The sequence below is a fragment of the Myotis nattereri genome, assembly GCF_964212035.1.
Source record: "Myotis nattereri genome assembly, chromosome: 13".
Lineage (NCBI taxonomy): Eukaryota > Metazoa > Chordata > Mammalia > Chiroptera > Vespertilionidae > Myotis > Myotis nattereri.
The window spans coordinates 53,024,686-53,042,424 of NC_138088.1; the positions used below are offsets into that span (position 1 = coordinate 53,024,686).

The 17,739-nt window shown below is 35.7% G+C and overlaps 1 protein-coding gene across 1 annotated transcript in view; it reads left to right on the plus strand.

The window, feature by feature from the left end:
- ATRNL1 (attractin like 1) overlaps positions 1 to 17,739 on the plus strand; it is a gene marked incomplete at both ends in the record, with an annotated part of 457,232 nt that overhangs the window by 153,725 nt on the left and 285,768 nt on the right. Inside the window, 2 exons of the mRNA XM_081105367.1 lie at positions 1,202 to 1,225; positions 1,803 to 1,960. Coding sequence (XP_080961493.1) covers positions 1,202 to 1,225; positions 1,803 to 1,960 — 182 coding nt within the window. The remainder of the gene's footprint in view (positions 1 to 1,201; positions 1,226 to 1,802; positions 1,961 to 17,739) is intronic.

Consider the following 17,739-nt stretch of genomic DNA (forward strand, 5'->3'; position numbering starts at 1 on the left):
ATATAACTAAGTACAAATCTAGATGTTGGATTATGAGAAAGTATGCTAACTTTTTAATATATTTATATCTTAAGAAATTCTGTTGCATTTTATTTTCTATATCAAAGATATACTGTTGTATAAAAGTACTGGAAACTTCTTTTAAAAGAAAATATTGCATATTTGATTTCTGGAAATTAGGTCATTATGCTATTTTAATATGTAAGATCATGGAAACATAGAATTCAAGAGTGATTAGATCTTTGGCACTCCAGAATCTATAATACATGTGTAACAAATGAGAAATTCAGGCAAGCATATAGACATTTTGTTACATTAGTGCAAACATATAGTAAAATCTTGACACCATGAGTTTCATTAAGTAATAATTTACGACTTGTACTGTTAATTTTTACTTCTGTACAGTAAACTAGCTCTACATGAATGTTAATTTTGTCAATAAAAAAATAAATATAAAGGACTCTGTAGTCACTATAGAACACTGATTTTATTGTGCAATAAATTACTTGTCACTTTCAGATTTCCAGAACCAAATGTCAGAAATTTTTATTTATCAGGTTGGAAGATGGAGCTCAAGAAAATGCACATTTTTTAAAAAGATTTTTTAATTATTTTTTATTTTTTAATTTTTATTTTTTTTAGAGAGTGGAAGGGAAAGGGAGAGAGAGAAACATCAATGTGAGAGCAAATATCAATTGGCTGTCTCCTGTAACCGCCCCACCAGTGATCAAGCCCAAAGCCTGTGCATGTGCCCTGACCTGGAACTGGCAACCTTTCCGTCCCTGGGAAGATGCCCAACCAACTGAGCCACACCTGCCCGGGTGTGAAAATGCTACATTTTTAAAAGCGTCCAAGACAATTTGGCATAATGATAAGTAAGAAATATTCAGGTGTTCAGCATACTAATTGTAATTATTCTTACTTTTAGTTAAGTCGAGGGCTTGATAAGATTGTTGGAAATGCTTTATTTTATCCGTGGCCTGTGTGGCTCAGTTAGTTAGAGTGTCATCCTGTGCACAGAAGGGTCGTGAGTCTGATTCCTGGTCAGAGCTCATACCCAGATTGTGGGTTGCATCCTTGACAGGGTGCTTATGGGAGGCAACCAATCGATATTTCTTGTGTATCTCTCTCACATCGATATTTCTTTCTTTCTTTCTCTCTTTCTCTCTCTCTTTCTCTCCCCTCCTCTCTATCTCTCTAGAATCAATGAAAAACATATCCTCAGGTGAGGATTAAAAAAAATGCTTTATTTCATTTGATTAATTTTAGTAAATATTTATTGAATACCGAATATTTGTTTAACTGATTGAGCATTTAGCTCATATTTTAAATTATAGCCTTCTTCCAATTTATTCAAATTAGTGATGTGTCAGTTTGTGGTAAAACAAATAAATTGATTTTCCCTCATTTTTTAATTTAATTGAGACTTCTGAAATATGGCCTGATTTATTTTGAAATTTTCTGTGGAGTAGTAACTAGAAAGAACTCAGTGCCTGGAGCCATATGTACCTGAGTTCCAAAGAGGGACTTCTCTTTCAGTAGCTCTGTACTTGAGACAAGTGCCTAGTGCATAACACCTAATCAGTGGTATGATTTTTGAAAATAACTTTATACTAAATCTGTTTTGTTATATTTATGGCAAATATTATTGTTTTTCTTTTGTCACTCTAGATTGTAAGCATGAGTTTATTTTGATAAATATGTACTTATAAGTATAGTTATAAAAAGTATATTTTTAAGTTTATAAAGATCTGTTTTCTAATATGAATTATTTAAATTTTTTATTGTTATTTACATTTTAGCTGGAACAATATCTGGAGAGGAGACCCCTATAGTTTCCAAGACTAATGTAAAGGAATACAGAGATAGTTTTTCCTATGAAAAGTTTAACTTTAGAAGCAATCCTAACATTACATTCTATGTGTACGTCAGCAACTTTTCCTGGCCTATTAAAATACAGGTAAGTGTTAAAATAGTATTCAGTCTAGTGACTATTGAGTATTTTCATTAGAAAAAGAATGTGGTTTCTTTCAAGGTGATAATATAGATGGATTTCTATGTTTTGAACAATCTAAGAAAAAGGCTACACAAATGTTTGTGATTAATATCTCTATAAAAAGTCCATAAAATAATTTTGACTCAATCAAAGAATGTACTAATTTTTAATGAAATTATATTCTAAAAAAGCATCAAACTTGAAATAATGAGATTCTTCAGGTTTTATGATTAATTGTATACTCTGAGGTTTAAATAAACATTCTTTTCTTACAATACCACTTGAAATTATTTGCTCTGTTTAGCAACCTCATTTTTGCTTTATTATACACTGAACATAATTTAAATCTTCACTAAAACTTAAGCATTAGCAGAACTTAACAGTTAGTTCTCTCAGACCCACTGCCTCTTATTGTTGATATCTTTATCTCTGCTATTTATGTGTTGTATGGTTCATTTTTATTGTGTTCAGCAATAGACTGCTAATAGCTTTAGATTTATTGCTAGGAAATATTTAGGATGCTTTATCTTGAAATGTTCATGGTTTGAGTTCTTAATTTATGCTTTTATGAGAGTAAAGTAAGTCTATACTTTTTAATGTTGGGATTTGTTCATTTATTCATTATTTTATGACTGATTTGATTGAATTCAAATTAGTTTATTGAATAGCTCATATGTGCCAAGTCCTGCACTAGGTCTGTTTCAAAATCTTTTAAAAATTTACAGGTTATTCCTTCTTCTTTTATATTAATAAGTGGCAACTTACGATCTGTGACTACAAATGTTTGCATGTGTTATTTATATTAATTTGTGTTTTGTGAGAGGACCGAGTAATTTTTAAAAATCATGTTTCTTGGAAAAACTTTCTCCTTATATTATGATTGAAGGCAACAAAAGGGTCCATCTGTAGAGCTTATTAAATAGTAAAGAAAACGGATGCAATTGTTATGTTTTTAATTGTTTCATGCCCTTTATTTCTTGGTTATCTAATTGTATTTTATTTTTAAGAACATTACAGTTACTTTAGAATGCTTATGAATATTTAATGATTAGAAATTAACTTTCTAAATTGGAGTTTCTTTTGAGAACATGCTAGTAATATGTTCTGGATGCCAAACTAAAATTTGTGTAATAAAGCTGAAATATTCCACTCTCTCAGAAAAATAAAATGTGGAAAATAACTATGATGGTCAAGAAAGGTAGAGCTCTATTTCTATTTTTTCATTAAAATTATTATGTTAGTCATGAGGAATATGTTTTACTAAGTAAGGTATATGAGTGTGTGTGTTTGTTTATAGGACTATAATACACTTTCAATTATTGAACATAAAATAGTAAAATTATTTCAGTTGAGATTTATTTATAATATAATTGAATTACATTGATTAATTTTGAATGTTTAGCCAACCTTGCTATTCAGGTGTAAATTCCACTTCATTATTTTGTATTATTTCTTTTTTTAAAAAAATATATATTTTATTGATTTTTTACAGGGAGAAAGGGAAAGGGATAGAGAGTTAGAAACATTGATGTAGAGAGAGGCATCGACCAGCTGCCTCCTGCACACCCCCTACTGGGGATGTGCCAGCAACCAAGGTACATGCCCTTGACTGGAATCGAACCTGGAACCCCTCAGTCCCTAGGCCGACACTCTGTCCACTGAGCCAAACTGGTCAGGGCTCTATTATTTCTTTTATATATTATTGGATTTGATTTGTTATATTTTTGTTATGAACTTTTATACCCAGGTTATTGAGGAATATTAGTCGTACTTTTCTATTGTAATCTTGTTTGATTTGGTGTTATGGTACTGCTGGCCTTACCAAATGAATTGGGCAATAGTCCTTCCTCTATTTTTCTGAAAGAATTATGGTAGAATTGATATTATTTTTCCATACATTTTCTTAAATTATTTTAGTGGTTATTTTATGGTTTATCATAGACGTCTTAAATTTCTCATTGTCTACCTCCAAGTAATATTATGCCACTCATTTCTTGAACAGTTACCTTAAACCAGTATACTTTCATTTTCTTCCTTCTGGTCTTGTGCCATTGTTAATTTTACTGCTTCATATAGTATCAATATAAAATCCATACTACACTTACTATTTTTGATATAGTCAATTTTACTGAAAGATATGACACATAAGAAATCATCTTCTATTTTACCTACATAGTTACTCTTTTTGTAAATCTAGATTTCTATCAAGTATCATTTTCTACTGCCTAATGGACATCTTTTAACAAGTTAGTGAAGATCTGCTGGCAATGACTTATATCAGCCTATATTTCTGAAAATGACTTTATTCCACTTTCATGGGGATTAAATAATTCTAAATTGTAGCTTTTTAATGTAATGGGTCTTTTTCTTCTCTATGCATTAAAAAGTTTTGTTCTCTTTATTATTGGTTTTGGCCAGTATGGTTATGATGTGTGTAGGTGTGGTTTTCTTCATGTTTTTTCTTTGGTGTGGGTTTTATTAAACTTCATAAATTCATAAAATTATAATTTCAACCAAATTTGGAAAACTTGTGGCTATTATGTCTCAAAATTTTACCCTACTCCTCTCTTCTTTCTAGAAATTCCAACTGTATGTATATTAGACTGCTTGAAATTGTTCCTTGGCTTACTAATGCTCTATTCTTATTTTTTAACTAGTAGCCCTGCGCACGAATACATGCGTCAGTAGGTCACTGCAGCCCTCCTGTAGCTCTCCACCTGCTGCCCCACCCTCCTGTAGCTATCCGCCCACTGTCCTGCCCTCCTGTAGCTCCCTCACCTCCCTTTCCCCTCCCCACTTCATAGCTTGCTGCCCTGCCCCCTCCTGTAGCTCTCCACAGCCCGCTTGTTCCTCCCTGGCCCACCCTCCTGCTGATCCGTGATCTGGTCTTGATGCACTTGGTCGTTACGCTTCAGGGTGTAATGGCTAATTAGCATATTCCTCTCATTATGTAGGATTCATGATTTTTTCTGGGTTTCATTTTGCATACTTTTTTTATATCTTCAAGTTCATTAAGCTTTTCTTTTATAGTGTTTAATCTGATATTAATCCCGTGCAGTGTATTTTTCAACTCAAGCATTATATTTTTTATCTTTAGGGTTTTGACTAGTTTTTTTTGAAAATGTCTTCCACATTTCTACTTAATATGCTTCATCTTTTTTCTGCCTTCTTAAACATATAGATTACAATTACCATAACTCTTAATGTCCTTATCTATAAATTCTGTCATTTGTGTAGTTTCGTGTTTCTTTCTATTTAATTTTGCTCCTCCTTATGGCTCATATTTTGATTGGATGCCCAACATTCTGAATTTAACCATTTTGGGTGCTAGATATTCACCAATATTGATGTTTTAGCTTGGTTATGGGAATTTACTTGCAAAAATTTTGAACTTTTCAAGGCTTATTTCTATGCTTTGTTATGGAGGAACAAAACAGCATTTAGTCTAGGAGTGATCACTTCACTCCTAGGCACTGCCTTCTTGGTGCTCTACTCTGTGACACTTGAATTATAAGATTTCGCACTCAGACTGGTGGGATCATAAACTGTTCCCAGCTTCATGTGCATTTTGAGACTTTTTCTCTCTGCTCCTTTCAGATTATTGTTTCCCCAGCCTTGGACAGTTCCTTCACCAGTAAGTAGTATTCACCTGAAGGCTCAAGGGAGCCTTAGCAAAGCTCTGGAGCACTCTGGGGAGTTCTCTCATCTCCAGTAGACCACCCCTAAACGTTACTGCCTAGCCCACCACATTCTCAGCTTAATCTCTTCATATTGGAAAGTTCCTGAAATGCACCTGGGCTTACTGTCCTTTTGATGCAGCCTCAAAATCACAGTGATGCCCTATCTGGTTTGGCTCACTGGATAGAGCGTCAGCCTGGGGACTGAAGCATCCCAGGTTCGATTCCAGTCAAGGGCATGTACCTTGGTTGCAGGCACATCCCCAGTCGGGCGGGTGCAGGAGGCAGCTGATCGATCGATGCTTCTCTCTCATCGATGTTTCTCTCTATCCCTCTCCCTTCCTCTCTGTAAAAAATCAAGAAAATATATTTTTAAAAAAATCACAGTGATCACCATGCTGGCATGGTTCAGAGGTTGAGGGTTGACCTATGAACCAGGAGGTCACGGTTCTATTCCTGGTCAGGGCACATGCCTGGGTTGCAGGCTCGATCCCCAGTCGGGGGCATGCAGGAGGCAGCCAATTGATGATTCTCTCTCATCATTGATGTTTCTCTCTCTCCCTCTCCCTTCCTCTTTGAAATCAATAAAAAATATATTAAACAAACAAAACAGACACCACAATGACCTGAGGCATTTAAAGGCTCACCTCCTTTGTTTCCACTCAGGAATGATTGTCCTGTACTGCTTGATTTCCAGTGAATGAAAACGAGTGTTTCAGATATTTTGTCTTACTTACTAGTTGTTTAAATATGAAGATAAATCCATTCACTGGTACTCCATTTTGTGAAGAGATAGAAATCTTGTGTAATTTTAAGTCCAAATAGTAAATAGAATAAACATGGTAGCCATAAGCTAGTTCACCAGTTGAAGGGACAGTTACTGTAAATGTGGTTTTATGTTTACTTCCAAATTGTTTTATTTAGTAGCTTAGATTTATGTTTCCAGGCACTTTTCAGATAAATGGTAGTTAGGTTGCAGACATAGTTCTATATATTTTAGATTTCATAATGATATTCTATTACAGATTCCAACGAGCTGCAACTTATGTGAAATCTTACAATCCATAGATGAAACTGTTCATAAATATTTAGGAACTACACTATGTGGAAGCAGTTATTTTAAAAAGTGGCTGAAATAAAACAGTAAAAAACTTAATTCCGACTGAAAAATTTCCATCACAGCATTGAGATACCAAGAATACTCTGTTCAAGAATAAATATCACTGTTTCTCCCCCCAAAGTTTTCAGTGAGTTTCCAACAAGTGAGAACATTGTTTGTGATAAAAATTAACATTTAAATTTTATGACCATTTTTACTTAATTTATTTTAATGTTTGCTTCAGTAGAGTCGCTGCACAGGGAGAGACCTTTGTGTGTATAGCCTTTCAACTTGTAAATTAATTCTTTTAAAAATATGCTGTAGCATAAAATGTGTGAATATTTAAATATTTAGTTATTTGTTTATTTAAAAAATCTGTGTATCATATCCTTTTTGCAAGCAAAACATTACACACAGATTTTACTTCAATTAATATCAGTAGTATTTTCATACTGAAAATTTCCCATCACTATTCTTTTGAGCACCTTTGGTTGTAGTGTTTCTCTGTATACTTGAGACTGAAGAGATCAATTTAAAAAGTATCACATAAATAAGGAGAAGTTTTTGCTGATATATGAGAAAGTAGAAAAGTATTTCATTTGTCTTGATCCAATTTCAGTCTAATGTTACTGTTGAGATGAAACATTCTAGCATGATAATAGGTCTTTGTAAATTTCACAAATAATGAGCAAAATGAAAAATTATAGTAATGGTATCTTCTGTATTTCATCAGTCAAATGCTAATCTAAACTAGTGCTTCTTGCAGAATTGTTAGAAATTGAACATTTATATAAATTTTTGGCTACACTTTCAAGCAGACATAAAGTTTCAATCATACACAGGTCATTTTTCTAGATCTAGAGGATAAAACAGTATACAAAGTAGCCTTTGTCCTCACATAGCTCACGAAATGTACTGTCAGCAGTTTTTCCTGTGTGGATAAAGAAATTCAACTTTAAATGAGCTTTAAAGTAAAACAAGGGACATTCCAGGCTTAGAAATCAGAGCGAGAAAAGATGTCTTTTGCAACTTGAAGATCTCAGCACCCCCTCTTCTGATCATATTACCTAAAATGTCATCCCTTTGTATAGTCCTGATACCGAGTTACACAAATAATTACGGAATCGCTAGTGTAATTCTTCTGTCCCTGTCTCTAGTCTCTGTTTCACATGTTGACCCCATTCTACTTTAGTCAGTTTTATGGCATCCTAACTTAGTGTTTCTTCTACAGAGTTCAGGGATATACTTTGGGTTTGTTTCCTTCATAAAATGTTCTGAGCCATTCATTTTGGCAGAGATGCGTGTGAATGGTATTTAAGAATTGGAGGTGCTCGGTGATATATCCAGCACTGTGACTATTACCGAGGTGATAGTGAAGTAGGAAAGCTTCTTGGAGAAAGTTCTATGGAAGCAAGATTTTGAAGGACGAACAGGAGTTCAGCAAAGGGACATGATGCCTGAGCGGGAATTCTAGACAAGATGGGTTTTTCAAAGTCACAAAGACTTTTCATCAGAGATTAATGTTTCTGAAGTTATCTTATATTCACCTCACATTTATATTTCCTGATTAGTGTAATTACTATAGTAGTTAAATAATTGATAAAATTGATTAGCAGTATCAAATACCACTTCTCAAAATTATGCCAACCGAGTTTTCATGATAAAAAAGGCCTGGGGTGGGACACGAACTGGGTGGAGGGGTGGAATGGTGGGGAAGGGAGGGGATATCTGTTATATTCTCAACAATAAAGACTACAAAATAATTGAAGCTTCAAAGAAAAGAAAAAAGTATCTTTTAACATATAAAATACTCAAACTTACAACAATTTCGTGAATTTTGGGGGAAAATTACACAGGGATATCTTTACCGGGACATTTGTATTGTAACTCTTACTTTTCAAACAATATGCATAAGATGAAACTTCCACTTACTTCAATACCTACTTATCTAGTAGCTAACCACCTTATTTTGTGCTCAAATGGCTCATCATTTATGTTCAAATTGCCAGCACACTTGTGATGAAAATTTGCAGACATCAGCAGCATTAGGATTCTGTTCTTTTTCTACTTTGTTCTGTATTAAATTAAACCACTATTAGTATGGGGATATCACCTGTCTAATACAGAAGTCAAAATTTCAAATTGAAGAATGATTCCTAGCATTATTCTGATTTAAAAAAATCAAACCTAAATTATGATCAGCTTTCAAACTGACCTAATAGTGAGCTACCAAGTCCCAGTTACTGAGAAACAGTAATTTCGATACAAGCTAATTTAATTTAAATAGTGATGTATAAGTGTTAATGCACAGCATTACTATAGAATGCATAGTGCTTAAGCTCTATGCAGTCTTTCTGTTTTGAAGTTATTAATTAGCATTGCAGTTCAAATATAAGATTGGTGATGATAGGTAACCAGTGTTTTAGAGATTGAGCCAAGGAAGGTATATCATCAAGTTTACACTATGATGTCAGAGATGAGTAATAAAAACAGAGACCAATTGCTGACAAAGCTGGAAATATTTACAGAATATTCACAGGCCCTTACCAGAAATGTTTGTTAGCTCATTGTTTTTGATATTACTACTCATGTCATTTATTATAAGCAATAACATGTGGGAATTAGATGACTTATGTGTAAAATGGGTTTCTAAGAAAATGACTTATAAGCATCTATTCAGTCTTTCCATTTGTAAAATGAATCTAAGTACTAAAGAAGTTCTCCCAGTAGCAAGTTTTTAAGTCATGAATTTCCCTTCTAAATCCAGTTGGACTCTATAACAAAAATTAAGGAATTCTTGTTCAATATTCATATAACCGCATAGATATTTGACATCATTATAAACTTTGATTGTATAAACTTCTAATGATTTTTATATAACATCAAGCAAACACTTTTATTTCTATATAATATTCATTATCATTTTTAATACTAAAATAATTTTAACCAGGTTCTGAAACTCCTTTGCATATTGTTGGAAATTTGGAGTTTTTAAAGAATAATGTAGTAGTAAATATTGCATGCTTTCACGTATGTGTCATATATATAAAAATGAGATACCACTACATATCTACCGCAGTGGCTAATAATAAACAGAATGAAAAGGCCATGTGCTGGTGAGGATTTGGAATAACTGGAAATCACATACATCATTAGTGACAATGTAAAATGGTACAGTGACTTTGAAAACAATATTGCTTATTTTATAAAATGTATCCCACATTTACCATATGACCGATAGCTCCACTCCTAGTTGTCTTTTTTTACACAAAGGAAATGAAAACAGACTGCGGAAAAAGTCTTAATCACAAACATTTATAATTCTATTACTCTTGAAGCTCCCCAACTGGAAACAGTTCATAAATATATCAATTGGAGCACGAATAAACAAATTATGCTCTATACAGTCTATGTGAAACTACTCAACAATAAAAATAAATGAAATATTTATACAAAGTAGTGACATGGACAAGTCTTTAAAATACTATGTTCAGTGGCCCAGCCTGTGTTGCTCAGTGGTTGAGTGTAGACCTATGAACCAGGAGGTCACGATTTGCTTCCAGGTCAGGGCACATGCCCGGGTTGTGGGCTCAATCCCCAGTTGCGGGCATGCAGGAGGCAGCCAATCCATGATTCTCTCTTATCATTGATGTTTCTCTCTCTCTCTCTCTCTCTCTCTCTCTCTCTCTCTCTCTCTCCCCCTCTCTCTCTCTCTCCCTCCCTCCCTCCCTCCCTCCCTTCTTCCCTCCCTCCCTCCCTCCCTCCCTCCCTCCCTCCCCGCTTCCTCGTTGATATCAATAAAAATATATTTAAAGAAACAAAATAAAATACTATGCTAAATGAAAGAAATCAAACATTAAATGTTACATACCCTATGATTCCTTTATATGAAATTGTATAAAAAATAAAGACTATCGTGATAGAAAGGAGATAGAAGTTATAGGGTCTATGGAGGGGCTCCATTGCAGAGGCAAAGGACATCTACCATGTGGTTTTAATTAAGTAACTTTGTAAAAGTTGCCAAAATTCAATAAACTATGTATTAAAATGGAATTTAATTGTGTTTATATTATACCTCAATGAAGATATTATTAGCCTGTAATTGTGAGTGTATTGCAAATGTTATGATCTTTCCAAATATGAAATATTTTAGTATTTATGTCACTACATCTAAGACATGGCAACATTTCAAGAGAGAAAATCTTTTATTTAAATTGCATTCATCTCAGATTTCCCATATGATGCACTTGCTTGAAATCCAAAATTAAAATGGTATCCATGAAAGTTATACTACAAATTAAGCAATCCTCTCAACTTTAAAAATATTTAATACTCATTTAAAAAATTAACAGACCAAAGCTGTACCTTCACATAATGTCATAATCTCTAAAGAGCCAATTTTAAATATGGATGCATGATTTTATTTGAGTCATTTCCTAGGAGGTTAACTGCAAGAATATAGTAAACAATATAAATCAATAGAGACATTAAAATTCTTAAAGTAAAACCCATTGAAACCAAAATAAAATTAAAGTTTGTATAAATTCTTCATAGTGAATCAAGGTAAAATAATGAATAGTAATAATTTTAAGTTTTGTGTATGTGTGAATATAGGTAGAAAATAGGTTGGAGACTGATCAGCAAGTATATTCCTTTAAGCTCATCATTTGTAAACCTGACTTTCATGTTACCATAATTGACGATTTCTCTTTTTCTCCCATTTTCCCAAACATCCTCTTAAACCAAAACTTTAACTCTTTATATTTACAACCTGTATTGCAAATCACAAGATTCTACAGAGAGGAAGGGAGAGGGCTAGAGAGTTAGAAACACCGATCAGCTGCCTCCTGCACACCCCCCACCGGGTATGTGCCCGCAACGAAGGTACATGTCCTTGACCGGAATCGAACCTGGGACCCTGGAGACCACAGGCCGATGCTCTATCCACTGAGCCAAACCGGTCAGGGCAAGATTCTAAAAAATGGTTTTACAAGCATAAATTGAGTATAGATTTCTATCTGAGCCATTAGTCTTATTGGTATGTGTTATTGATTTATGAATTAAAACTTGAGACTCTTCAGGAAGCCTCAAAATATGCTAATACTATAATGAAGAACAGGTAGCATTACACATGCAAATTTTTATGCTGTCATTTTAAAGGATCTATTTTTTTAGCATTTATAAATGTTTTTTTAAAATATATTTTTATTGATTTCAGAGAGGAAGGGAGAGGGAGAGAGAGAAACATCAACGATGTTTCCTGCACGCCCCCTACTGGGGATTGAGCCCGCAACCCAGGCATGTGCCTTGACTGGCATTGAACCTGGGACCCTTCAGTCTGCAGGCCGATGCTCTATCCACTGAGCAAAACCAGCTAGGGCTGTAAATGTCTTTTGAAAAATGTTAAACAATATCCTTTAACTTCAACCAAAATGATTTTGAAAAAATATATCTTTTAACTTCAAGTAATATATTTTAACTTCAAGTAATATCTTTTAACTTCAAGTAGTATACAAGTAGATATAAAGTTTTACCTATTTTAACTGACATAATCTTGATATAAAAGTAATTCTTATTTTCTTGTACAGCTTGACCTTTAGTTAAAATGAAACTGTTTTAAGACTTTTTATTTAGAACTTTGAGATATATATCTCCAGAAGTTACTGCAATTTATTTACTAAACACTTACAAGTTAAAATTCTAGGTTCTTTGCTAGTAGCTAGGAATGTATAGCTGAACATTGTAATGCCCGACTTCAAATATCTTGAAGTCAAATGAAGAGAAAAGAAAGGTAAGCTAATTATCACAGTACATTGTGATTCTCAGTACACAGGTCTTAGGAGAGTGTAGAACATAAGAATTAGAGTTCGTAATGCATTGATTTCCATTTTAGCTCTACTGCATATTGCCGGTGTAACCTGTAAACCTTTATTTCCTCATCTCTAAAACGGATTTAATGACATCACCTATTTTATGTAATACTTCTGTTGCCAAAATAAATTAGGGATATGAAAAGCACTTAGCCCAGGGCCTGGGCAGTGGTCACTTAGTGGGTCTTGTGGTTTTTGTTCTAGTGGTACTGTTGTAGAAGTGCTGTTGTAGAGGTACTGTTGTAGAAGTACTGTTGTAGAGGTGCTGTTGTAGAGGTACTGTTGTAGTGGTGCTGTTGTAGAGGTACTGTTGTAGTGGTACTGTTGTAGAAGTACTGTTGTAGAGGTACTGTTGTAGTGGTACTGTTGTAGAAGTACTGTTGTAGAAGTGCTGTTGTAGAGGTACTGTTGTAGAAGTACTGTTGTAGAGGTGCTGTTGTAGAGGTACTGTTGTAGTGGTGCTGTTGTAGAGGTACTGTTGTAGTGGTACTGTTGTAGAAGTACTGTTGTAGAGGTACTGTTGTAGAGGTACTGTTGTAGTGGTACTGTTGTAGAAGTGCTGTTGTAGAGGTACTGTTGTAGAGGTACTGTTGTAGTGGTACTGTTGTAGAAGTGCTGTTGTAGAGGTACTGTTGTAGAAGTACTGTTGTAGAGGTGCTGTTGTAGAGGTACTGTTGTAGTGGTGCTGTTGTAGAGGTACTGTTGTAGTGGTACTGTTGTAGAAGTACTGTTGTAGAGGTACTGTTGTAGAGGTACTGTTGTAGTGGTACTGTTGTAGAAGTGCTGTTGTAGAGGTACTGTTGTAGAGGTACTGTTGTAGTGGTACTGTTGTAGAAGTGCTGTTGTAGAGGTACTGTTGTAGAAGTACTGTTGTAGAGGTGCTGTTGTAGAGGTACTGTTGTAGTGGTGCTGTTGTAGAGGTACTGTTGTAGTGGTACTGTTGTAGAAGTACTGTTGTAGAGGTGCTGTTGTAGTGGTACTGTTGTAGAGGTACTGTTGTAGTGGTACTGTTGTAGAAGTACTGTTGTAGAGGTACTGTTGTAGAGGTACTGTTGTAGTGGTACTGTTGTAGAGGTACTGTTGTAGAGGTACTGTTGTAGAAGTACTGTTGTAGAAGTACTGTTGTAGAGGTACTGTTGTAGAAGTACTGTTGTAGAGGTACTGTTGTAGTGGTACTGTTGTAGAGGTACTGTTGTAGAGGTACTGTTGTAGAGGTACTGTTGTAGTGGTACTGTTGTAGAGGTACTGTTGTAGAGGTACTGTTGTAGTGGTACTGTTCTAGTGGTACTGTTGTAGAGGTACTGTTGTAGAGGTACTGTTGTAGTGGTACTGTTCTAGTGGTACTGTTGTAGAGGTACTGTTGTAGAGGTACTGTTGTAGAAGTACTGTTCTAGTGGTACTGTTGTAGAGGTACTGTTGTAGAAGTACTGTTTAGAAGTACTGTTGTAGAGGTACTGTTGTAGAAGTACTGTTGTAGAGGTACTGTTGTAGAAGTACTGTTGTAGAGGTACTGTTGTAGAGGTGCTGTTGTAGAGGTACTGTTGTAGAAGTACTGTTGTAGAGGTACTGTTGTAGAAGTACTGTTGTAGAGGTACTGTTGTAGAGGTACTGTTCTAGTGGTACTGTTGTAGAGGTACTGTTGTAGAGGTACTGTTGTAGAAGCGCTGTTGTATAGGTACTGTTGTAGAGGTACTGTTGTAGAGGTACTGTTGTAGAAGTGCTGTTGTAGAGGTACTGTTGTAGAAGTACTGTTATAGAAGTACTGTTGTAGAAGTGCTGTTGTAGAAGTACTGTTGTAGAAGTACTGTTGTAGAGGTACTGTTGTAGAGGTACTGTTGTAGAAGTGCTGTTGTAGAAGTGCTGTTGTAGAAGTGCTGTTGTAGAGGTGCTGTTGTAGAGGTACTGTTGTAGAGGTACTGTTGTAGAAGTGCTGTTGTAGAGGTGCTGTTGTAGAGGTACTGTTGTAGAGGTACTGTTGTAGAGGTGCTGTTGTAGAAGTGCTGTTGTAGAAGTGCTGTTGTAGAAGTGCTGTTGTAGAGGTGCTGTTGTAGAGGTACTGTTGTAGAGGTACTGTTGTAGAGGTACTGTTGTAGAAGTACTGTTGTAGAAGTATGGGGTAGGGGCGACGGCAGTACAATCGAGGCCACCAAAGAGACAGGATCTAGGGTAGAACTGCCAGGCAGTGAATCATGGGAACAGTTCCAGTAAGGAACAGAGGTTGATAAAGGATGGCAAATGTTGGAAACTACTAATACTGTTATCTGATCAGACTAATGTCAATGCCCTGGGTAGAGAAAGAAGCAGGGGCCATATTTTGTAAGTTGGAGTCCAAGCTAAACGTGATGGAAAACACCAAGGAAATTTAAGCAGGGGAATGAAGGACTGTGAAGAGGGGAATTACAGACAATTCTTGCAGTTTTAAAGAGAATTTTTTCTTAGCTGGGTGAAGAGTGACCAGATGTTATGAAATTGAAGTCAAGGAGACCAGTTAAGTTTTTGCATTGAACCAGTAGGAAAGTTGTAAGTTCCCTTACTAAGGCATTTATTTGCTCTAAAAATAATTAAATCCACTAAATTTTCATAGACAATTCTCAAGGATTTATAATCATCGTAATATTTATACAGAATTGGCTAGTATGCTTATTCTTCATGTTTACATCCAGAAATAGGTTTTATTCTATCTTTTAAATATTATAATTTTCTATTTAACTCCATTTTTGAAATATTACTTTATTAGGAATGATACATATTATGTTAGTATGTATAATAACGTAGTAGTATGTTATTATCTGTAGGAAGTTCATGCTTATTGGAATATATTATCATAGTTAAGTAATGGGTAATTTAATCTCCAGTTTGCTTTAAATTCTTTAAAAAATCCTGTATACTAGTAATAAAAGGCTAATATGCAAATCGACTGAATGGTGGAACGATTGGTAGAACGACCAGTCGCTATGGTGTGTACTGACCACCAGAGGGCAGACACTCAATGCAGGAGCTACCCCAAGCCCACAGGCCCCAGGCCAGCCAAGGGTGCCAGCGGGGCCCCTCGATTGCCCCGCTGGTTGCCCCACAGATTGGCCCTGATCGCCAGCCAGACCTAGGGACCCTACCTGTGCAGGAATTTCATGCACCGGGCCTCTAGTTAATAAATAAGAACCTAATGCAGTGATGGTGAACCTATGACACGCGTGTCAGAGGTGACACGTGAACTCATTTTATTGGTTGATTTTCTTTGTTAAATGGCATTTAAATATATAAAATAAATATCAAAAATATAAGTCTTTGTTTTACTATGGTTGCAAATATCAAAAAATTTCTATACGTGACATAGCACCAGAGTTAAGTTAGGGTTTTTCAAAACACTGACACGCCAAGCTCAAAAGGTTCGCCATCACTGACCTAATGCGATCTTGAATTACTTGCCTGAAACATCATCCAGTTGTCTTTGAGATATTACTAGTTGACTAACTTCCATTATGTTGCCATTTTGCAAGACTATAATCTAAATAGTTGTTTGAAAACCTCTTTTTTGCTTTGTTAGATGAATTGGATAATTTTAGCACATCCCTTCATTCATTTCAAATACAGTGGGGCCTTGACTTACGAGTGTCCCGACTAACGAGTTTTTTGAGATACGAGCCGTCTCTTGGCCAATTTTTTGCTTTGAGTTGCGAGCTAAAATTCAGGTTATGAGCCAGCTTCAGATACCCCACCGCTAGTTGACGCAGCGAACGTCACAGTGAACGCCAAAACGTTAGCCCAGCATCACGTGTCATTGTAATGGTGAAAATTGATTTCAGATACGAGTAATTTGAGTTACGAGCTCTGTCACGGAACGAATTAAACTCGTAAGTCAAGGCTCCACTGTATATCAGAATTTATGGCAATCAGGCATTTGCACAAACACAGCAATTTATCCTTCATAATCAGAACAAATAAGAATTCTGTTATTTTGTGGTAAATATCAAACTATTAGTCTACTTCTTTATCCAAATGTATGTGCCGGGAGCCGGTCCATCCTTGCTGTTTCAAGGGACCTGGCATATATCGCATACTGTTCTTAAAATGTTTGCTCACCTTCTTGGCACTATGTGTTTTAACCAAGGTCTCCTCTCTGAGAAAGGTTGTTTCCCCAGGTAGGGATTTTCCCCTGAAGTTAGGGAGGGAATAAAACCCCTCAACTAAGTGCCAGGCAGGTAATTAATCACTTTAACTATGAACAATCATGCTTAAGCTACATAATCTTTACTCCCTGGAATGGAGATAAGAAACGCCCTAACCTTTGTAGTAGAGATTGATAGGATTGAATCAACTTGTATAAATACAGATGTAACAAGACAGCAAGACACAGAACTTAGATCACAGAACTTAGAACACAGAACTTAGAAGACAGAACTTAGAAGACAGAACCTACACAGAACCTAGAGACAGAAGAACTTCGCTGGAGAGAACATGGCAAAAGATCCTGGACAGAAACTGGCCACAGAACCTAGAGACAGAACCTGGCGAGAGAACCTGGCTGAAGAAACTAGAGACAGAACCTGGCTACAGACCCTGGATAGAACATGGCAAGAGAACCTGACTAGAACCTGGTGACTGAACCTGGCTGGAGAACCTGGACAGAACCTGGCTGGAGAACTTAGTGAGGGAACATGGCTACAGAACCTGGCTGGAGAACCTGGAGAACCTAGCAAGAGAACATGGACATAGAACCTGGCTGGAGATCCGAACCAGAACTTCGCTGGAGATCCAGACCAGAACTTGGCTGGAGATCCTGGCTAGAGATCCTGGCTAGGCTGCTGATCAACTGAACGCTGTCTCCGTGTCATTCCTTCTTCGCCGACTCTGTCCACACCTTTGGGGACCCCTGGACCTGCTGGGGCTGGACCTCAGCATGTATGTAGTGCAGACTTTTTTAAATCACAAATTCAAAATGTTGATTGTTATTATTTAATGAAAAATGTAGCTTTACTTAATTTCAGGTTTTAGATTTTGAGCATGTATTCAATGTGAATTTGCATTCAAGCTCAAATGGACAAAATATATTATCATCAAATGGACAAAATATATCATCACTGTTGCTGTAGTTTCAGC